We start from the raw sequence: 24437 nt of genomic DNA, 5'->3' as shown, positions 1-24437 counted from the left end.
CGATCACAGGCTGCAATGACTCAGGAGTGGTTTAATCTTCGGATGTAATATCACGTAAAATGCACAGAGGGTGTGATGTTATCATGGCCTTCTGTTGAAGTCAAGCTCATGCTGTGTTCATCACCAATGGTGGAGAGAAGAACCTCTACTGGGGAAACATGGTCGAACAGAATTTAGTATTGCCTCAGAAACTTTTGGAGTAAATAGGGGAGGAAGAACGAGGCACAAAAAGGGCATTGGCTGTGCATCTATGGGGCAGAGATTGGCCAATGGACACTTAGACCCAGGCAAAGAATTGCTTTTCAGAATTGCTGAAAAGAAGAGTGAGGTTGATGGTAGTGGCAAGGAAATTGCCCAGAAACAACTGACCCAATTAGCAGAGTAGATCAGGGGGATCAGGTGGAGGCAAGCACTGGCTACATAGGCATGGCATTGGCATGGCAGCATAGGGTTGGAAGTAGTAATGCAGGATGATACACTACAAATACACTACAAAGGCCCATCCTCTGGACTGCTAATCGAAATGAGCTAAAACATGGTTAGGGTAAAGGCAGGTGAAAAATGAAAGACGGCGATCATCACCCTCTCCGGGCACTATGAATACCTGATGATGCCTTTCGGGTTGATGAATGCCCCTGCTGATTTCTAGGGTTATATTAAAGAGGTGCTCTCAGAGACATTGGACCGGCATGTGTTTGTCTACTTAAACGACATTCTTATATACAGTCACTCTATGGACGAGCATGTTACCCATGTCCGTTGAGTTCTCCAGCTACTCCTGGAGAACCACTTCTACATCAAAATATAAAAGTCTGAGTTCCATGTGCAGTCCATCTTGTTTTTGGGCTTTGTAGTGTCCCATAACACTGTGCATGGACCCCACTAAAGGTCAAGGCAGTCAAGAACTGGCCATGGCCCACATCTGTGCACCTGATCCAACTTCTTCCATAGAATTTTAGTGCTGTGACCTCTCTGCTATGACAAGGAAGACATAGGGATGGTTCAGCTGGGTCCACAGAGACCATAAAGCATATGATGCCATAAAGCATCTTTTGACCGAGGCTCTGGTCCTCCCACTGCCTGACTCTAGACTCCTTTTTGTCATGGAGGTGGACCCCTCTGGAGTAGGTGTGGGCATGGTCTTTTCCCAGCAGGTGGGGCTGGATGGCTGACTGCACCCATGCACCTTCTGGGGAACTCTTGACTGTGAAGCTCACCCTGGAGGAGTGGAGGCACTGAATTGGGGGAACCAAACATCCCTTTCTAGTCTGGACTGACTACAAAAATCTGGCATACATGCAGCAAGCCAAGTGCCTGATCCCACACCAGGCCAGATGTGGATTGTTCCCTTTCAGTGAGGGCTCTTGGATGCTGTGAGGTGGTACCAAGAGACCAATCTGGGTCCAGAAAATGGGTTCTTAACTGGGGACACTCTTTACCCCAGGCTGTGCATCCATGGTCTCCCCTGTCCCTAGACTTTATCATGGGGATCCCCCCATCTCAGGGCAACACCATTAGTCATAGTGGACACGTTCTCGAAGGCTGGGCGCTTTGTGTCTTTGCCCAAGCTCCTGACAATATAGGGTACGGCCAAGGTGTTGCTTGACCAGGTGGTCTGCATCCATGGACTGCCCACTGACAGACCATGGGCCGCACAGTTGGTTCTGGGGTACCTTCTACCGTTTTCTGGGGGCAGAAGCCAGCTTGTCCTTGGGGTTTCAACCCCAGACCAAGACCTAAAACGGACCCTCTGGCGGAGGCTGTCTGGCCTCTTTGGCTCTATCCACCTGGTTACCCTTTGAGTGCCAGTTTGGATATGCTCTGCCTGCTTTCCCTTGGCAGAAGACACGGGAGACTCCTGGAGGAGGGTCTGTGCTCCCCTCTTGTCTGCCAGGGTGATCCAGAAGCACGTCACAGACAGGAGGCGGGGTGTTGCCCCCTCTTATTGGGTTGAACAATGAGTCTGGTGGTTGGCCAAGGACATCCTGTTGCACAGTGCCCCGCGCAAACTGGCTCCACATTACCTGGAACCCTTTAGAATAGTGTGCCGGTTTAATTCAGTTTTGTACCACCCTGCCACCTGCCGTGAAGCTGCCTTCAATCATCCTTGAGTGAATCAATCATCCACTCCTAGAGTGATGTCGATCAGCACAAGGTGTCTGTGAGCTGGTATATCAGAATAGTGCTTTTGCTTTGAGCACACTGTGAGGCACAGGGTGATGCTGGCACAGGAGCAGACGTGGCAGCAGCTGCCACTGACACAGGAGTTGAGACGACTGGTGTTGATGAGACTGGAGCTGAGGTGGTGGGCGCTGCAGGCACTGGAGCTGAGACTGTGGGTGTTGCTGTCACTGGAGCTAAGGCAGCGGGTGCCACAAGAACTTGAGCATGTGGTTGGCGACGCTGGAATTGGTACTGGAACAGAGGCAGTGGGCACCTGGGGCGATAAGCACTGCTGGAGCTGGAACAGGAGTGGAGGGTGCTGCTGGAGTTGGTACTCAAGCTGTAGCGGGTTTCAGCAGTTCAAGAAACCCTCCACAGTGCTTACAATTTTAGGCCTTTTTTTAAAATAATGTCAGCTCATTGTAAAGCCTTATCCCTCAGAAAATCCTTTATAAAAAAGAACCTTCACAACATTAGGAGAGGTAGGGCAAGTCAGATGCTGTGAGGAAGCAGATGGATTTAAAAACCTTTACAGGTGCCATGTCCACTGTCATACTCACACGGAATAGAGACTAAGGAAGATAACACTAGCGTTTTACCATATTGCAGTACAGAAGCCAGTTTGTCCAAATAATCCAACTCCTTTTGCCTTGCCAAAAACAGACTTGAGTTTTCTTATGGCTGAACAGGCCAATGCTGAATCCACAAGTTCTATTGTACGCAGGTCGTGTGGAGGTAGTGTTTGTTTGGCTGGCAACCAGGGTTTTTTCTTTCCTGAGCACTCATTGTTGTTATTGTTGTTGTCTCCTGGCTGCCCTTTCCTCCTTCAGTGTTTGGGTCCCATCTAGGTACAGCTGCCTCCAGGTGTTGAGGTCAACAGCCATATTTTCCAGATCTCAGTTTGATTTCACACCTTTTAGGAGCTATTTTCAGCTCGCCTTTAAAGTGCTTCTTCTGGCCTCCAGCAAAGCACTTACCATGGTAGAGCTGGCCATACAACACCCTGCAGGGCAGCTGGTTGTAGGGCATCCTTATGACGTGTCCCAGCCACCGTGATTGATGCTGAGTGATAGTGGTCTCAATGCTACTGCAGCCTGTTCTCCTCAAGATCTCAATGTGCAGCCCTCAATTACGCCAAAGTAATTTCCAGGATTTGCTGGAGACAGCGGAAGTGAAAGTATTCCAGAGTTTTGGTATTCCAGGCGGCTATAAGTAACCCAGGCTTCACAGCTCTAGAGGATGGTGGTGATGCAGACTGCTTTGTAGACCATTTTTTTGTGCTCAGAAGGTTTTTGTTCAGGAAGACCTGGTACCTAAGTCTCCCAAAGGCAAAAAAACTGTGTTCTGGACTTCATTTTCGATAGTATTGTCATCAGACAGAATACTCCAAAGGTACCTGAAGGATGGAACAACTGACAATGGTTCATCTGCAACAGTAAAGGTGGGTGATGTGGGTGGGATTTTGTCACGCCATTGGCAGACTACCCCCATGCTGTATGCAATGCTTCTGCATTGAGGACAGACTGGAAGTCTTGTGGAGTGTTGGACCCAAGAACACAGTCGTCTGCAAATTGTAGCTCCAGTATCCTTACTCTGTGCAGTTTGGTGGTTGCTTGCAGCCTCCTGATGTTAAAGAGCTTGCCAGCTACCCTGTATGCCACTGATACCTCTCTGCTGTCTTTGATCTACTTGAGTGTGACGCATAAGAGGAAGATGTTAAATAGTACTGGTGCCAGTACACACCCGTCTGCCTTACCCCTGTATGCACAGGGAAAGAGTCTGACACTTGCCCTCCTATGACTACCCTACCCTACCACTTATTCCCTCATGGAACTGTCGTAGGATGTTTTCATACTTTGTGGGGCATCCAATCTGGAGAAGGAAGCCCCACAAGAGCTCTCTCTGCACAGTGTCAAAGGCTTTAGAGAGGTTGACAATAGCCATAAACTGGTAAAAAAAAATTTGTTCCCTGCACTTCTCTTGGTGTTGCCGGGCTGTGAAGACCATATTGATGGTGCTCCTGTTCTTTCTAAACCTGCACTGTGACTCAGGAAGCATTATGTGGGCCTGCACCCTGCTGCTCCAAGATTCAATAGCTAAAAGCAGAACATTGCAAGCAGAAAACAGCATTTAGCATGCACTAACTACAAGCATTCCTACACTACTACACTAGACGCTTCACACATGCCTTGTGATTACTCACACACACAGGACTAACAAGTAACAAGAAAACAAAGAAAACAAACAGACAAACTAAACATAACAAACCAGAAACTTAGTAGACAAAAAACACAGCACGACTGAGGCTCAAACAAATTATGATGAAAGATCCAAACTGGGTTTAACACGACAGGGTCAAACAAAAAGCACGACAGAGAACAAAAGAACACATGGTGTATGTATACACACTGGAAAACAGAAAACAACTGGAGAAGGAAAGAAGGGGGTGGGATAACAAACAAGACAGGTGAGAACACTAATGATTAGGTGGGGCAAGGGCAGAGACAAGACAGAAACAGAACAAGCACATGGCTTAAGTATAAGTTTGATTACTCATAATATTGATATGAGATAATAACCCGCCATGAATTGAAGCAACGGTCCAGATCTGCACAACACCTCTGGAAGTTTCAGCAGTGATGTCCCAGATCCCTATGAGGGGTTAACAATGTATGAACTACAACACAGAATAGAACAGTAATATTAAAATATGCGGCTTGCTTGTTTTGTAAACACACATGCAGTGGGTTACATTTCCTCTTCACGGTTACTGCCTGAATACAATCACTTGAACTGCTGCTGCCCTAGCTCTGACGAACTCTAATCAAATCAGAGATGATATCTTCATAGGATTGCGTGCAAGAGAGGTGGAGCGACATTAGAGAGAACAATAAAGAAAGAGGTGAAATACTGTATTAATCAGAACAGGAGGTGAAGATCGAGGGAGACACATCAGGACAAAGAATTCGCATCTGAACATCTAGATTCCAGAAATGGATCAGAAGTGGATCTCAGTCTTCTTGCTGTTTTCAGGTCAGTGAACATCATTTAGTACACAAATTCACACCAGATAATACATTAATACACAAGTGCATGTATCTGTAGACATTCATCTTTGTTACAGGTTCCAGTCATGATTTTTGTGCACTGGAAGCTTACTACTGAAAAAAAAAGACAAGGGTAAAAATTGACCTAGCACAGGGTTGACTTATATTTGACAATATACCAAATTTACCACGTTTAACACAATTCTTTTTAAAAACGTACTTATTTTTTCTCTGTATATGCAAAATACTCTGTTCCCCTCATCTTTAAACAATAATTGGCCAAATTTACCACAATATTACATAAAATAAATTCACAAAATAAAATTAGCCTTTTAATTAGCCTTTAGATTTGGCCATTCTGTTTCCATTAAATGTAAAATGTTACCACACTTTCTCCTGTTCTTCACAGCTGTGTGTGGTGTATCTCCATACGTTCCTCATCGGTTTCACTTTGTGAATCAGAGTAAAACCTGGACTGAAGCTCAGAGCTACTGCAGACAGACCTACACTGATCTGGCCACCATCAACAACATGGACGAGATGAAGAAGGTGAACAAGACTCTGATAGATAATGGTGGCCACTTTGTTTGGATTGGTCTGAACAGGGGGGACACTGGGAGATGGCAGTGGTCTCTGGGAGGTGGAAATTTTGACGGAGATTCATACCGGAACTGGAGCAGTGGAGAACCAAGTAATCATGGGGGGATTGAGTTCTGTGTTGCGATGTATAAAGAAACTGGAAAGTGGCTTGATGTCTATTGTGAAGATAATTATCGTTTTGTGTGTTTAGACGGTAAGAAAACTGAAAACTGATTGGCTGTTCATTTGTGTATAATATCATGTGTGTATCATATTATGTGTATCATCATGATTTTTAATAACATGAATTTAATGTCTTTCAGAAAAGAATGCAAACACTGAGAGATACGTATTCATTAATGAGACAAAGACCTGGTGTGAAGCTCAGAGCTACTGCAGAGAACATCACACAGATCTGCCCAGTGTGAGGAACCAGACTGAGAACCAGAAGATCTGGAGTGTGTTAAAAACTGGTGAACGGATCTGGATCGGCCTGTTTAACGACTCCTGGGAGTGGTCAGATCAGAGTAGCTCTTCATTCCGATACTGGCTTCCCAGACAGCCAGATACTAATGATAAATGTGCTGCAGCATCTGTAAAGGACCAGTCTCAGTGGCATGATGTAAACTGTAACATAGGATTCCCTTTTATCTGCTATGAAAGTAAGTTATGCTTAAGTTATTTAATTTTTTAATGGTTTATACTGTAATATCTTTAGTAATTTTGAAATCTATTACAAGTCCCTCTAATAAAAGCAGCTAAACTATTTTAGGATATTTAATGAACAGTTTTTTTGCCCTGTCTTTTCCCTCTCCAGATGAGCTGGTCTTGATCCAGAAGAAACTGAGCTGGGCAGAAGCTCTGAGATACTGCAGAGAGAATCATGTGGACCTGGTCTCAGTTCACTCTGAGGAGATCCAGCTCTGGGTGGAGGATTTGGCTCAGAAAGCCTCCACTGATCATGTGTGGCTGGGTCTGCGTCACACCTGCACTCAGGGATTCTGGTTCTGGACGAGTGGGTTTACCGTCTGCTATCAGAACTGGGCTCCAGGTAACGGTGCAGAGGGAGAACACTGTGAGCCTGTGGTCAGAACCGGAGCGGTGCAGGCTAGAGGAGATCAGCAGTGGGTCAGCCTGCCTGAGAACCAGACTCTCAACTTCATCTGCATCAAATATGAAGGTTAGGTAGTGTCTATGTGTGATTTGTACAAAATGTGCATATAGACATGACATAAAATCTTAATTATTCATTATTTTTCCCAGGTTGAAATCAGGTGTGAAGAGATTTCTTGCCCAGAAGCTTGACAGCTTTACCACATTCTCTGTATATTAGCTTAAAGTAGTGCTTCATACTGCATGTGCTGTAACTGTTAAAGTAAAATGCATTTCCTTGTTTCATATTTGTGCCTCTTTACCTCTTTCCAATGACTTTTATCACTTACTTAACTGTTAAGTTTAAGAAAAAATCAATTAATAAGCATTTGGACAGTGAAAAGCCTGCTCGAATCTAGAGCAGAGCTCTGAGACCAAAACTTGAAACTTGTTTTATTATTTCTTACATTTGTAAAATAAAAAAACGAATATACATTTTTTAAAAGTATTTTCTGTTTATTTCGTATAAATGTATTTTATACAATTATGTTAATCATCATGACACTGTTCTTACTGGATGAGTTATTTAAATAAATTAAATAAAATCAGTTCATTGTCAGACTTTATTTTCTTACTATAATACAATTTATTATGAATTATCTATGCAACCCATTTATAATGGGTTGGGGAGCAGCAACTCTCCAGTCCAGAGGGTTGCAGGACCCAAAGCAGGTAAACTCAAGAGGAAAAGGGAGGAAAATCCCAAAATGGGTGAAAAACACAAAAAAACTGGTGGAGCCCCCGAAAACGGGTTGAAATCCTGGAAACGTCATGGATAGAGAAGTGGGAAAAGAAAATAGCAGAGGCTTGCTCAAGAAACTGGCATAGATAAGAGCTTCAAAGATCTAGCGCGGAGTGACTGGTTGGCACCCAGGACTGTTCCTCAGGTACTAGAGACCCCCAGTTGGTGGAAGGTTGTAGGCGGTGGCAGCATCCACAGTATGGGCACTGGGGGGAGAGGCAGGGCCCACAGAACAAAGGTAGGGCTTCAGGCGGGACACGTGAATGGTCGGGTGGACCTTTAAGGCAGGTGGCAGGGCAAGGCATTACAAAACTGTATTAATCCGGCACACTAATTTAAAGGGTTACAGGTAACGTGCCACCAGTTCACCCAGGGTACCATGCAACAGGATGTGCTTGGCCGACAGACAGACTTCTTGACAAACCCGATAAGAGGGGGCGACCCGCTGCCTCTTGTCTGTGTGGCATTTCTGGATCACCCTGGCAGACAAGAGGGCAGCCCGAGCCCTCCTCCACTCTCTGCGGCAATGGTGGACAGTCTGGTCAGCTGAGGAGACTCCTGTGACTTCTTCTGTCCAGGGAAAGCAGGCAGAGCATACCCAAACTGCTCAAAGGGCAAAATCCCCAGAAATGAGTGCCAAAGAGTGTTGTGGGCATACTCTGCCCACTTCAACTGTTCGGACAGAGCAGCAGAGGGTCAGTTCTAGGTCCTGGTTGACCTTTTATATCTGGCCATTGGACAAGCTGGCTTCTGCCCCCAGCAAACGGCAAAAGGCACCCCAGAACTGACTGGTGAAGTGCGCCTCACGGTCTGACACAATGTCAGAGGGCAGTCCATGAACACTGATCTACTGGTCAAGCAACACCTTGGATGTGTCCTGCACAGACAGGAGCTTAGGCAAAGCCACAAAACACCCAGCCTTGGAGAACCTGTCCACTATGACTAATATCACGGTGTTGTCCCACGATGGGAGTCTAGGGACAGGTGGGACCAGACACCAGAAGTGGGAACTGCCAGAGGGTGCAGCAGACCTGTGAGTTTGGTTATGGGGTCCTTGTTTTGTGCACATATTGTGCAGGCGGTCACGTGCATGCCCATGTCCTGTTCCATGTGGGGCCACCAGAACCAATGTTGCAGGAGCATGAATGTGTGCGTGACCCCTTGATTTGCAGCCTGGGGTAAAGAGTGTCTCCAGGTGAGTACCCATCTCCTAAGGTCTCCTGGACCCATATCGGTTTCTTGGGCCCACCTCATGGGTGCCAGGATCCTAGCTGGAGGTACGATTGTAGAAGGACCACCCGAAAGAGGGAGATGCTCCCACAGGTTAGAGAGGACGTCCTGGGTCAAAAGATGCTTGGTAGCATCGAACGCTTCCTGGGCATCTGTGGACCAGCTGAACTGCCCCAATGTCTTCCGTGTCAGAGCGATTAGCTGGGAAGTCACAGCAGTAAAATTCCTCACAAACTTTCAGAAGAAGTTAGCAAAGCCCAGGAAGCACTGGACCAGGTGCAAAGATGTGGGCTGGGGCCAGTTTTCAATTGCCATGACCTTGGTGGGGTCCATGCGCAGTGTTATGGGACACTATAAAAGGTCCAAAAATGAGATGGACTGCGCATGGACTTTTCCAGTGACGCAAAGTTGGTTCTCCAGGAGTGGCCGGAGAACCCATCAGACATGGGTAACATGTTCATACATAGAGTGACTGTATATAAGAATGTCGTCTAAGTAGACAAACACATACCGGTCCAACGCCTCCTGGAGTGCCTCATTAATATACCCCTGGAAGACAGCAGGGGCATTCATCAACCCGAATGGAATCACCAGGTATGCATAGTGCCTGGTTGGGGTGAATGCCGTCTTCCATTCGTCACCCGCCCTACCCTAACTATGCTTACTTAACCAGTTTAGTAAAAATTGTGGCCCGCTGCAGTGCCTCAAAGGTGGATTACATTAGGGGCAGGGGGTAACGGTTCTTAACCATAATCTTACTGACACCCCTATAATCTAAGCAGGGCCTCAACCCCCCATCTTTTCTTGCCTACGATAAAGATTCTGGTGCTGGCCTGGAAGGAGGAAGGACAGATAAACCCCAGGGTAAGGGTCGTCTGGATATACTCAATCATTGCTCTAACTTCAGGGCCTGAGAAAACAACCTTCTCCTGGTAGGGCTAGTCCCAGGCAGTAGGACTATGGCCATGTTGCAGTGGTGGTGGGGGTGGGGGGATTAGAATTTGAGCTTTCTGCTTTGTAAGGACCTTCTTGAATGTAAGCTTACATTTTTTAGCTCATTTCGATTACCGGTCCCAAGGATGGGCTTTTGTAGTGTATTTTCTATTGCATTACTACTACTCACCCTATGCTGCCATGGATGTAACGTAACTTAAGTTTTAAAATATTAGCTCTTTTCATGTACCCAGTCAACACACTGGATGGTAAAGATCATGGCTGGCAGTCTCTGTCTAGAATTGTCCATGTAAATAGACAACCTTGTATCACCTTATTATCATATATTCAGTACACTTCACATTTGTATTTATTTCCAGTGAGTGAAAAGACAACGTCTATGCAACTTAATTCTTTTTTACATTTTGAGTGAAACAATTAGTAATTTTTTTGAGGCAACAGCTTTCCTCTTAAGGGTTAACAGTGTATGAGCCTCAACCCAGAACTGAATGGTAACATTGTCATGCTGCTTATTTGTTTTGTAAATCCATCTGCAGTGGGCTACATTTCCTCTTCATGGAGACTGCCAGAATACAATCCCTGGAATTGTTGCTGACCCAGCTCTCACGAAATAAAAAAAATTAGAGATGCTATCCATACAGAATTGCGTGCAAGGGGTGGAGGGTGGAGCAATGTTAGAAAAAACAAAAAGAAATATTGTATAGATCAGAATAGGAGGTGAAGAACAACGTTGACACATCAGGAGTGAACTCAGATTTGATCATCTATGTTACCAAATATTATTAGATAATCTATTCACAACATGGATCAGAAGTGGATTTCAGTCTTCTTGCTGTTCTCAGGTCAGTGTACATCATATAGTACTAAATTTTACTCCAGATAATACATTTTGAACTGTTTGTTAACTTTTCTAAGATCATCTATCTGCAGACACTTATGTTGTTACGAGTTTTAGTCATGAAGCTTACTACTGAGTATAACAAGGGTAAAAAATGGCTTACTTTTGAAAATAGACCAAATGTATTAGACCTTTATTACAATACTGTTTAAAATTATTTTAAATACACATTTGTCATGTTTCTCTCTATTTATGCAAAAAAAATCTGATCACCTCATTTTTAAATAAAGATTAGCCTAATTTAAGACAAGATTACATCATAAAACGATTCCACAAAACAAATTAGCCTAACTGTGCTTTAGATTTCAACATTGTGTTTCCTTTAAATGCCTCTCAGCATTTCCACATAAAGAGAAGAGAATACAGTGACAGTGTTTAAATGTCTAAATTGCCTATAATGATTCTTTAAAGCAATATTAATGTGTTGTGTGAATACATTAAATACATTAATTACCTGTGTTTTACCAGCTTAAACTGTCGAGTTTTCTTTGAATACATTTTTATTAAATTACTGGATAAGTGTTATGACAGACAATTAAGTTGTTTATAACTACTATTTAGTTCATGATACAATTTTATAAATGCTTATTCAAATGGTATGTATCACCAAGTACATTAACAAAATACAAGGATATTATCTAATGCAGTTTTTCACTGATTACCTAACAGAAGTTTACATTATTAATTATTAATCCCATGCATTAATTTATGTTAGTCAATTCTTAATGTAAAGTGTTACCACACTTTCTCCTGAACTTCACAGCTGTGTGTGGTGTATCTCCATACGTTCCTCATCGGTATCACTTTGTGGATCAGAATAAAACCTGGACTGAAGCTCAGAGCTACTGCAGACAGACCTACACTGATCTGGCCACCATCAACAACATGGACGAGATGAAGAAGCTGAACGAGGCTCTGAAGGATAAAACTGTCGGTGCTGTTTGGATTGGTCTGAACAGAGGGACCACTGGGAAATGGGGGTGGTCTCTGGGAGGTGGAAGATTTGAAAGTGTAGAAGATTCATACCGGAACTGGAGCAGTGGCGAACCAAATAATGCTAAGGGTAATGAGTCCTGTGCTGCGATGAAGAAAAAAAATGGAATGTGGCTTGATGTCCCATGTGAAGATAATTACCGTTTTGTGTGTTTAGACGGTAAGATCTTCTACTAGATACAAATTAATGAAAGATAATTTGATGGTTGTTCATATTAATTATTTGATATTCTTGAGCTGTGTTTCTTTATTAGTTTGAAAAGGGCGGTTTTATCTGATTTTTTAGAAAAGAGGACAAACACTGAGAGATACGTTTTCATTAATGAGACAAAGACCTGGCGTGAAGCTCAGAGCTACTGCAGAGAACATCACACAGACCTGGTCAGTGTGAGGAACCAGATAGAGAACCAGCAGATCTGGAGTGAAGCTGGTGCACGGATCTGGATCGGCCTGTTTAACGACTCCTGGAAGTGGTGGGATCAAGGTAGCTCCTCATTCCGATACTGGGATTCTAACCAACCAGATAATCATGGTGGAAAAGAGAACTGTACTACTATAATAATGACCAAACAGGGACACTGGAACGATGACAAGTGTGACAAACCACATCAATTCATCTGTCATGAGAGTGAGAAGAACTTACTTTAGAATTTTTAACCTTAATTTTTTTTATATTCCAGACTGTATGCATTTACTCCTTTCCCTTTTATCTCCAGATAAACTGATCCTGATCCAGCAGAAGCTGAGCTGGAAAGGAGCTCTGAGATACTGCAGAGAGAATCATGTGGACCTGGTCTCAGTTCACTCTAAGGAGATACAGCTCTGGGTGAAGGATGTGGCTCAGAAAGCCTCCACTGATCATGTGTGGCTGGGTCTGCGTCACACCTGCACCCTCAGCTTCTGGTTCTGGATGAGTGGAGACTTTATCTGCTATGATAACTGGGCTCCAGGTAACGGGACAGAAGGTGAAGACTGCAGTCCTGTAGAGAGAACCGGAGCGGTGCAGGCTAGAGGAGATCAGCAGTGGGTCAGCCTGCCTGAGAACCAGCCTCTCAACTTCATCTGCATCAGATATGAAGGTTAGATTTAGTGTTTATTAGTTTGATTTCTACAGAATATTCACATAGATCTCGTTAAAATAACCCTGTTTTTTTCCACAGACTGAAACCAGGTGTGAAGTGTCTTCTGGCTGATCATCAGATTTCCAACCTTTTGCTGTATATTAGCTTATATTAGTGGTTTATACTTTATATACTGGAACTGTTGGGCAAAACTGCATTTGCATTTTTATATATGAGCTTCTTTATCTGTATTACATAGGATATCATCAGTTACTAAATTTCAAAGTTAATAAGTTCAATAAATATTTGGACAGTAAATCAGTTTTGTAATGTTGTAATTGTACATAAGTGATGTTTATGGATTAATATTTACTGATAGTATGCACAGATTAGACAGATAGTAACTGTAACAGTCTAGAAAAGCCTCCTGAGATCTGGAGTGGAAATATATTTTCTTATCTTATAATGTAAAATATTTTAACAAATGTTAAATGTGTTTTTACCTAAGAATAATGTTATAATTTCCCTTTATCTTAATGTATTTTATGCTATTTTAATCATCATAAGATTGTTTTCATTGGGTGAGTTATTTGAATAAAGCAGATAAAATCAGATAATTGTCAGACTTTGTTTTTACTATAAAACAATTGTTTTAGAATTAGAATTGTTTTCTATGCAAACCATCGAGTTTGACAAATTTAAACTGTGAAGCATGATATTCATTCACTTTATATTAATGTATATTAATTTTTTTTATTGTACATAATTGTTATTTATTAATGTTTATCTTCTGATAGGGGTAGCAGGTTTAAATTATATAAAGCTTTACAATCTGAACCTATTAGACTGACTGTAATAGTCTATATATGGAACTCCGTTGGGTCCTGGCACTGATCCTGTATTAGTAAACTAGTAGTACACAATTTTTTTGCATTTTTCAAATTTTAGTTGATTGCGGAGTCTTCTTTTTTTACCCTTTAAGAACTCCAGCAGCACTTCTGTATCTGATCCACTCACTATACCAGCACAACAAACACTAACACCTCATACACCACCTGCATGCTAATCAGTGCTAATCACTACAGCTGAAAAATAGTGTTGTAGAATATATGTAGAACGAAGGAAGTGGTTATAATTTTATGCTTGATAGGTGGAATTGGACATACATTTAAAAATGCACTTATTGAGAAAAAACATACAGTTTGTTCATTAAACTCATAATATAAAAAGAAAAAAGTGGAACAGTGTAATTTCCTCTTCTGAATTATTATTAAGCAGTGAATTAATGTATTATAACTGTTCTATACTGTTTTTGTCTTCTTTGTTCCTGTGTCTCTTTATCACCTCTCAAATCTCTGTTATCTTCAACCCCCACCCCCCCCCCCCCCCCACACACACACACACAAACGCCCATCTTCTAAGGGCTGAAGTCATTTAATTAGATGACAGCTTACAGGTTCAGGGCCTACGGCACAGGTTTTGCATACTTTATCAGAAACATCAGTGACATATCAGGTTCCTACGTCCACTGAACCTGTTTTGCATATGTTTGGAAACACAGGTCAGTGTGAAAGGGAAGATTGTCATGTACACGCAATGTACATAAACTGATGTTGCAGGATCTTTTTAGGAGCATGTTTTTATTGCTGTATGAAAGATGTGTGAGGGTTTGAGTCTTGTTGAAAGTTTTTGAGAGCAGTCTACATAGATCTTATTCTATGTTCAACTTTTTTTATTGCAAATGATAAAAGATGAGTTAAATGTGTTACTCTGATATTGGGAGTCTAATCAGCTAGATAATTTCAGTGGAAATGAAAACTGTACTACCAAGTTAATGACTGACCAGAGTAACTAGACTGATGAAAACTGTGACACATTACATCAGTTTAGTTTTTATTAGCCTAGCTGGTGTAACTGTAGCCGTATCAGGCCATCCTCTTAGCCTCCTCCGGCCATGGTTATCAGAGACCTCCAGAGAGGTGGACACTGCCGGCACACTGGAGAAGAGAAAGGGGTCCGCCGGATCGCCAACATAACACTCAGGAAAGAACAACTCACTGCGTCCACTTTTAAGTCCATGGTCATGGTATGGTGCAGCAAGGGCAAGAAGAGTATGTGGAGAGCAGTTGCAAATGCAAGTAATTGTTAAAAAAATACAGAAAACCAATAACAAAACAGAAAAAAAATGAGACAAAAACCATAGAAACAAACAATATTTGTTTTGAAAATCCATCTGCAGTGGGCTACGTTTCCTCTTCACAGGTAGTACCCAAATATGTAAATAGCCAGTTTTTCATGTCATATGATTTACTGTCAAACATTTATGAATAGAATACATGGATTACTGGTGTTCTCACAGCTTTAACTCTCAATATTAAGGAAAATTACAGTTTGTTTTCTTAGCAATATGAAATTACTGGATAAGTGTTATTAGAGCCAACTACTATTTAATTTATCATAAATAATTAACAATGCTTTTCGACCAGTTTGTAGTTCATGATGATATTAACTACTGAAGTTTTTACTTGTTTACCTAACATCGGTTACCAATATTAATGTAGTATCTCATGTGTTGTTCATGTTAACAAGTACTTTACTTTTAATGTAGAAATTAACATTACATAATGCAGTTGGTACATGTTAAACTAACATTGTGTAAGCATTGTTTATGTATTTGTATGGGTAATTAATGTTATTTAGACAATTCTTAACGTAAAATGTTACCACACTTTCTCCTGATCTTCACAGCTGTGTGTGGTGTATCTCCATACGTTCCTCATCTGTATCACTTTGTGGATCAGAGTAAAACCTGAACTGAAGCTCAGATCTATTGCAGAGAGACCTACACTGATCTGGCCACCATCAACAACATGGATGAGATGAAGAAGCTGAACGAGGCTTTGAAGGATAAAACTGTCAGTGCTGTTTGGATTGGTCTGAACAGAGGAAACACTGGGAAATGGGGGTGGTCTTTGGGAGGTAGAAGATTTGAAAGGTGCAGGCTAGAGGAGATCAGCAGTGGTTCAGCATGCCTGAGAACCAGACTCTCAACTTCATTTGCTTTATGTGTTATTTGTTCAGAATATTGAAATAGAGACACATACAGTATATAGAAATAAAATGTATAATCTTCATTATTTATTATTTTCTCAATTTTTTTCCTCATCCAGACTGAAACCAGGTGTGAAGCTTCTTCTGTCCCGAAATCAGCAGCTCTATAACTTTACCACAATCTCTGTAGATTAGTTTAAAGTAGTGCTTTATTCTGTTTGTGCTGTAACGTCTTTCATATATCTGCTTCTTTACTTCTATCCCATAAGATTGTATCATCTGCTAAAAATAATAAGCAAAGAAATCAATAAGCAGAACTCTGTGACCTTATTTCATTGCTTACATTGTTAGATCAATTTTGAAACTCTTTTAATGTATCATTTTTTCATCTTTATGCATTTAATTAAATTATTTTAATCATGATGAATCTGTTAATTATGGATAATATATTTGAATAAATGTGATAAAATCAGTTGTCTTTCAGACTTTCATTTCTTACTATAATACAATTCACAATGGATCATCTATGCGACCCATCGAACATGACAAGGTTTATTATATAATGATGAATATGGATAAACACATAAATAATTGTTTTATTCTAGTACTGTCCAATGTAAAGTGTGGGGCTTTTGTGAGATATGAAGTGCAGTTTACTTTAAACTGCTTATTTTTTCACTGCATTATTTTTGCGGCCAGTAGAGTAGACGGATTAGGGGGCTCCAGACACAACCCTGGGAGTCTACATTGCTGAAGAAGAGGGTGGGGCATCAGATATCAGTTTCCATCAGTGTAGTTTTTCATCATTGGGACAGGGATGATGTATTGTTTAAAGGAGGCTGAAACAAACCACTGCACCCGGGAGAGGTTGAATATGTTCATAAACACTGAGGCTGCTCTTTGCAGATGGTCCATCCTGGTATTTTTACCTTTTAATGCTTTTTGTAAGTAAACTCCATGATACTGGAAGCATCTCATAGGCATGCTATCAATAGTACCACTACATCTCTTAGCACTGCTCGCATTGAGGAGAGCTTAGATGCACTTTTCCACCTTGGACCTGGCCAGTGGGTACAATCAGGTCCCGGTGGCAAAACAGGAAAAGGCCAAAACTGATTTTTGCACACCGTTTGGCTTATTTGAGTGGAACCGGAATCCCTTTGGACTTTGCAATGCCCCAAGCACTTTCCAAATGTTGATGCAACAGATGTTTGGGGATCAGAAGTAACAATCGATTCTTTTTTACCCTGATGATATTATTTTGTTCTCCTATTTTGTTTACAGCATTTGCAGTGGCTGGAAGTTGTACTTGGGTACCTCAAAAAGGAGGGTTTAAAAGTTAAATTGGAGAAATGTGTCTTTTTCCAATATGAAGCTAACTACTTGGGATATGTTATCTCTAGTAGTAGATCCTGCTAAAATGTTAACTCTAGTAGTGATCCTGATAAAATCAAGGCAGTAGCACAGTGACAGCTTCCGGGTAATGTGTCAGAGCTGTGCTTCTTTTTAGGATTCGCCAGCTTTTACAGGCGAGGTATTTGCTCAATTAAATTGGTGACTGCACTTATAGGCATGAAAGGCGAAAAGGGGCCAGGGCAGGCTTTGGGAATGGCTTGCACATCCCAATGCCCCAGTTATGGCTTATGCAGACTTTTCACGTCCCTTCACCCTGGATATTGATGGTAGCCATAGTAGTCTGGGAGCTGTGCTCTCATAAGAACATGGAGGTGGTTTACGGCCAGTAGATTTTGCCAGTCGAGGTCTTTAGCCCTCTGAGTGCAACATGGTTAACTACAGTTCCATGAAGTTGGAATTTCTTGCACTCAAGTGAGCCATGGAAGAAAAGATCTGTGAGTACCTATTGGGGCACAAGTGTGTAGTGTATACAAATAACAATACAATGAGTTATCACCAGTCTGTAAAACTGGGAGCGACAAAGCACCGATGGGCTGTGCAGCTTGCAGTTTTCGATTTTGAAATAAAATAGTGCTCAGGTCAAAGTAACAAGAAATGCAGATGCATTGTCTTGCCAGCATCCACTAGGTCCTGGTTTGGCAGAGTACCTCTCAGGTACCCCTTTTCCTGTGTCAGTCCAACAGGCCTCCCAGGTGGACCCTATGGTATCTGCAACTCAGACTGTGGTCTCTGTGCGTCCAGGTAGTTCCACTTAAGATATTTATTCATTGCAGGATGCAGACCCTGTTCCTAGCAAGGTTTTGATGTTTTGGAAAAAAACAAGTTCAGCCCTCAGTCCTGCTGAGAGACATTAGGTTTAAAGAGTGATTGTTGGTCTCTCCCCTCTACCACCTGCCGTACTTCATTTAGTTTTTCTCTTGGACAGGAGCTGTGGGCCAAAGAGGCAAACCTTGGGGTGTGTAATTCCTTTCACCATTATGTAGTGTTGATCACTTTGGTGTTTGAGATATGCAGTGCAGTTACGGGTGGTGTGTAGTGTAAGTGATGTTTTATTCTTCCCCTGCTTTCTTCTGCTGTGGGAGGCCCTCAATCCAACCCTTACCATCTGAGTTTTTAATGTATTAAACTGTGTTTGCTCATTCCAGTGATTCTGGGTGTTTTTTTTTTAATAATAATTGTTAATAAAATTTCTTTTTCAATTCCAGACCTACGTCTCTGGTCTCTAAGCATGTTGAATCTGTGTGTCCTTTATTTTCTTGGCCTCAAGTGCCAGTTATAGTTCCTAGGGGTGAAATTCACTTAGATGGCATAGTCGTGCACTATTTTTCACTATAACCATTTATTACTATTATCCTCTCTTACCACACATGTTCATTTTGAGTGAAGCGATTACTCTTACTCTACCTCTTAGGGGTTAACAGGTGTTTAAACATTAACCCAGAACTGAATGGTAACATTGAAGTCATGCTGCTTATTTGTATAGTAAACACATCAGCAGTGGGCTACATTTCCTCTTCACAGAAACTACCACTTTATAATCCATGGAACTGCTGTTGACCTAGCTCTGACGAACGCTAATCAAATTAGGGATTATAAATCTACAGAACTGCTTGCAGGAGGGGTGGAGTGATATTATATAAAGAGGTGAGATACTGTATTGATCAGAACAGGAGGTGAAAAACGACTGAAACGCATCAGCAAGGAGAACTCGGATCTGATCATCTACATTAACATATATTAGTATATATTTGATTCTAGGAATGGATCAGAAGTTGATTTCGGTCTTCTTACTCTTCTCAGGTCAGTGTGAACTTTGTATTTACTAAGAGCATCATTAGTACTTAATTAGACACCAGCTAATACATAATTTACTTTTTGTAAAAGTTCCTGAATAGCTGTGTCTTTGCATTTTTGTTTTTTTTACTTCAGGTATATTAAATTCAGTGAAATAAAACATTCAATGTTCATACAATAGCAAAACTAAAAGTAATTTCTTAAAAATAAATATTTTGTCAGCTAAAGTATGTGACTAAATTAAAAGAGGAACCAGCTGCCACTGCATAAGAATTAATATAGACAATTATATTTATAACATCTTATTGGTTTATAATAAATTAAATTAAAAAGCTTGTTCAACCAGTATGCATGACTCCAGTACATGGGAACATTAACTAATGCTATTGTGTCTTCTTAAGCTAACACTGGATTACAGTAATGTAATATCTCATCTGTTGTTCATGTTGACAAATGCTTTAATTGTTAATTAATATGTCTAAATATAATGAGAAAGCATTACGTAAGCATGTTTAGTGTATTTATTATGTATTTTTCATAATAATAATCACATTAATTAATGTTAATTATTAAATCCTAAATGTAAAGTGTTAGCACATTTTCTACTGGTCTTTGCAGCTGTGTGTGGTGTATCTCCATACGTTCCTCATCGGTATCACTTTGTAAATGAGTGTAAAAACTGGACTGAAGCTCAGAGCTACTGCAGACAGACCTACACTGATCTGGCCACCATCAACAACATGGACGAGATGAAGAATCTGAACAAGACTCTGAAGGATAAAAATGTCAGCGCTCTTTGGATTGGTCTGAACAGAGGGAACACTGGGAAATGGGGGTGGTCTCTGGGAGGTGGAAGATTTGAAAGTGTAGGAGATTCATACCGGAACTGGAACAGTATAGAACCAAATAATGCTCTGGGTAATGAGTTCTGTGTTGCGATGTATAAACAAGATGGAACCTGGCTTGATGCCCCATGTGAAGATAAAAATAGTTTTGTGTGTTTATATGGTAAGATCTTGAACTTTAAATACAGATTAATGAAATATTCTTTGATCTGTTCATGAGCCGTGTTTTTTACAACGCTTTAAAAGTGCAGTTTTACCTCATTTTTTTTTTCAGAAAAGAACACAAACACTGAGAGATATGTTTTCGTTAATGAGACAAAGACCTGGCCTGAAGCTCAGAGCTACTGCAGAGATTATTACACAGACCTGGTCAGTGTGAGGAACCAGACAGAGAACCAGCAGATCTGGAGTGTGTTAAAAACTGGTAAACGGATCTGGATCGGCCTGTTTAATGACTCCTGGAAATGGTCAGATCAGAGCAGCTCCTCATTCCGATACTGGGATTCTAACCAACCAGATAATTATGGTGGAAAAGAGAACTGTACTACTATAATAATGACCAAACAGGGTCACTGGAACGATGATAACTGTGACACTTCACATCAATTCATCTGCCATGAGAGTGAGAAGAACTTACTTTAGAATATTTAACCTTAATGTTTTTTATATTCCAGACTGTATGCATTTACTCATTTTCCTTTTATCTCCAGATAAGCTGGTCTTGATCCAGGAGAATCTGAGCTGGAAAGGAGCTCTGAGATACTGCAGAGAGAATCATGTGGACCTGGTCTCAGTTCACTCTGAGGAGATCCAGCTCTGGGTGAAGGATGTGGCTCAGAATGCCTCCACTGATCATGTGTGGCTGGGTCTGCGTCACACCTGCACCCTCAGCTTCTGGTTCTGGGTGGGTGGAGAGTCCTTCTGCTATGATAACTGGGCTCCAGGTAACGGGACAGAAGGTGAAGACTGCAGTCCTGTAGAGAGAACCGGAGCGGTGCAGGCTAGAGGAGATCAGCAGTGGGTCAGCCTGCCTGAGAACCAGACTCTCAACTTCATCTGCATCAGATATGAAGGTTAGATTTAGTGTTTATTAGTGTGATTTCTACAGAATATTCACATAGATCTCATTAAAATAACCCTGTTTTTTTTCCACAGACTGAAACCAGGTGTGAAGTGTCTTCTGGATCATCATCAGCTTTCCAACATTTACTCTATATTAGCTTATATTAGTGGTTCATACTTTATATACTAGAACTGTTGGGCTAAACTGCATTAATTGTTTTATATATGACCTGCTTTATCTGTATTCCATAGAATTTCATAAGTTTTAGTATTAATCAAAATTAATAATTGTAATAATTATTTGGACAATAATAATAATTTGTTGTCATTGTACATAAGTGATGTTTATTGATAATTTTACTGCTGATAGTATGCACAGATTAGACTGAGAGTAACTGTAACAGCATAGAAATGCCTGTTGAGATCTGGAGCGGAATTCTCCAGACCAATTATATTTCCATATATTATATTTGTATTCTTTTTGTGTTCTTATCTTAATGTATTTTATACTGTTATTTTAATCACAATAAAAGTGCTTTCACTGAATTGTTGAATGAATTATTTGAATAAATCAGATCAAATCAGATCATTGTCAGACTTTTTAATTTAATTATTGTTTTCTATGCAACCCATCAAAAGTGCCAAAAATGAACAAAAGATAATAAAGACTATTCTGGAAGAACACAACACATCTGTCACACACTTGGATCTGTCTCCTGGCTCTATCCATATTTCTATATTATCTAAAGTATATGGACAGTAACTTAGTTTTGTAATGCTTTTATTGTACATAATTGATGTTTATTGATGATTGTTTTGTTGATAGGGTAATCAAGTTTAACGTGTATAGAGGTTTACAATCTAAACCTATTAGACTGAAACCTATTAGACCCTGTTGGGTCCTGGCACTGAGCCTTTATTATTAAACTATTAGTACACATTTTTTAGCATTTTTCAAATTTGAGCTGACTGAGGAGTCAGCAAATAACTTAACCCTTTAAGAACTCCAGCAGCACTGCTGCATCTGATCCACTCACTATACCAGCACAACACACACTAACACCTCATACACCAGTCACAGTGTAGCCCATGTCTGTCTTGTGTTTCTCCTTCATTTGGTCCCATGTGCTCCTGCCCCTCTGTTTACCGGTCATGTTTCCCAGCCATGTGCTATTGATGTGTTTTTGTACCTGTCTCCACCCTAGCTCCGCCCCAGCCCTGCCCTAGCAATTAGTGTTCTCACCTGTGTCTTGTCTGTAACCCCGCCCCCTTGTCATCCAAGCCCAGGTGTTTCTCACTCTCCTCATGTATTTAAGCCCCTCTGTTTGAATGTGCAGTGTCGAGTCTTTTGTATCTTTGTCTTCCGTGTACTCCGTGTAGTTTTGTGTTCCGTGGTCCCTGAATCCAGGTCTGTTGTTTTGTTATCTTAGTTAGTTTACAAAGTTTGTTAAGTATATGTTTCTAGTGTTATTATAGTTATTCTGTGTTTTATTTATTAAGTTACACCTAGTTTTGTTCATAGTTTTCTTAGTTCTGAGTTTTTTGCATTACCCGCGTTTTGTTTACTGATTTGATTTCTCTTGTTTGTTTAATAAATATATACTTTATCACTATATTCTGCACTTGCGTCCATCCCCTTACTTACGTGACAACCACCATGCTAATCAGTGCAAATCACTGCAGCTGAAAAATAATGGTGTAGAATGTCTGTAGAAAGAAGGAAGTGGTCATAATTTATGCTTGATAGGTGGAATTGGGCATACATTTCAAAATGCATTTAGTAAGAAAAATACAAATATGTAACACATAAATAATTATAATAAAAACAAGAATGAAAAATATGTCAACCTGTATTAAAAATAAACATGTTACATTTTTTTTCAATTAACTCTTTTAAAAGAAAAAGAAAAAAAGTGGTACAGTGTAAGTTTCCTCTTCTGAATTATTATTAATCACTGAATTAATGTAGTATAACTGTTTTATACTGTTTTTGTCTCCTTTGGTCCTGTATCTCCTTATCTCCTCTCAAATCTCTGTTATCTCCAACCCCTCACACACACACCTATCTTCTGAGGTCATTTGAATTAGATGACAGCTTACAGGTTCAGGGCCTACGGCACAGGTTTTGCATAACTTTATCAGAAACATCAGAGACATATCAGGTACCTACCGCCACTGCACCTGTTTTGCATATGTTTGGAAACACAGGTCAGTCAGTGTAAAAGTGAAGATGATGATCATGTGCACGCAATGTTGAATTGCTATTGCAGGATCTTTTTAGGAACATGTTTTAATTGCTGTATGAAAAAGGAAGCGAGCATTTGAGTCTTGTTGAATGAATCTTATTGTGTCATTATTTTCATTTTATTGTGTCATTCTGATATTGGGAGTCTGATCAGCCAGATAACTCCAGTTGAAATCAAAACTGTACTAACAATTTAATGACTCACCAGAGTAACTGGAATGATGAAAATTGTGACACATTACACCAGTTTTTCTTTTATTTGCCTTGCTGTTGTTACTAAAGCCAGAAGTAGCTGTCCTTTTACCCTCCTCCTGTGTCTCTGTGACTGTCTTCTGTGTGCTTACATGTGTATTTGTAGCCCCTCCCCCTTGTTACCCAGTCCCTGGTGTTTCCCGTTCCCTGTTCCCTTCTGTGTGTATAAATAGTCCTCCTATTAGTTCCTGAGTATTCCGTATTTCCTTTTGTTTCGGTTCTTTAGTTCTACAGTTTTTAGGTTGTTTGTTTTTTGTTTATTTTGTGTTTTTCAATAAATACTCGCAAGTCTGTAGAAGACTAAACATATAATAGAGAACCCCCAGTGAGTAAACTCCCTAAGTGCTGGAGGAGGAAGAAATCTTGGGAGGACCGAGACTCTCATATAGGGTGGGACCATCATCTGCTCAGACAGCTTTGAAATTAATGTAAAAAAGTAATTATACATCCAAACAGGTCTTATATGTTCAGTTGTATAGCAACACCAGCAATGAAAGCAGTTAGAGTTCAATTAAACTGTAGTGGAAAGTGAGCAACTAGTGTCAGAGGCATCTTGCAAAAACTGTACAATGAGCAGCTGATCTGTGGTGGGTGGTGGATGGTGGATGGGGAAGGCTGACTTCCAGGAACTTCCATTAGTCTGGCCGGACAGGGGGACATGAGCCGCCAAATTCTCCTAACTAAACAGTGCTTTGACTTATTTCTAAGAAATGCTGAGATAATTTTAAGAAATCTTTCTACGCCATATCTTTCTGATCCTATCAGCAACATTTAACACAAACCCGAGACATCTAACCTTCCCCTCACCAATATGACTCTCATCAAGTAGGAATCTCCCTTTCGTTCCCAGTGTTTCACTGAATTAGACCCACAACACCTCCACAAGACTCAGCAGTGATTCCTGGAGCGCCAGACTTACTATCAGGGGGGTCAGGGGTTAACAATATATGAAT

At 40.9% G+C, this 24437-nt stretch overlaps 2 protein-coding genes across 2 annotated transcripts in view; one reads left to right on the top strand and one right to left on the bottom strand.

Annotated features, from left to right (window-relative positions):
- LOC103037236 (C-type mannose receptor 2-like) overlaps positions 1–24437 on the bottom strand; it is a 74224-nt gene that overhangs the window by 13185 nt on the left and 36602 nt on the right. The gene's annotated exons all lie outside the window — the stretch shown is intronic.
- On the top strand, positions 2220–7009 carry LOC103039659 (C-type mannose receptor 2-like). Its single transcript, XM_049470024.1, has 5 exons — positions 2220–2412; positions 5620–5901; positions 6001–6003; positions 6113–6451; positions 6607–7009. The coding sequence occupies exons 1-5, from the start codon at positions 2220–2222 to the stop codon at positions 6972–6974; spliced, it is 1185 nt and encodes a 394-aa protein (XP_049325981.1). The 3' UTR covers positions 6975–7009.

This window comes from Astyanax mexicanus, chromosome 21 (genome assembly GCF_023375975.1).
Source record: "Astyanax mexicanus isolate ESR-SI-001 chromosome 21, AstMex3_surface, whole genome shotgun sequence".
NCBI lineage: Eukaryota > Metazoa > Chordata > Actinopteri > Characiformes > Acestrorhamphidae > Astyanax > Astyanax mexicanus.
This window is presented reverse-complemented; position numbering and strand designations above follow the sequence as displayed.

What these genes read in the sequence shown, in the direction of transcription:
- LOC103039659 (XM_049470024.1), top strand. Translation starts at nt 2,220, where the DNA reads ATGCTGGCACAGGAGCAGACGTGGCAGCAGCTGCCACTGACACAGGAG. An exon ending in GGTTGGCGACGCTGGAATTG is followed by an intron (nt 2,413 to 5,619) that starts GTACTGGAACAG and finishes TGTTCTTCACAG; the next exon opens with CTGTGTGTGGTGTATCTCCA. An exon ending in CCCTTTTATCTGCTATGAAA is followed by an intron (nt 6,452 to 6,606) that starts GTAAGTTATGCT and finishes TTCCCTCTCCAG; the next exon opens with ATGAGCTGGTCTTGATCCAG.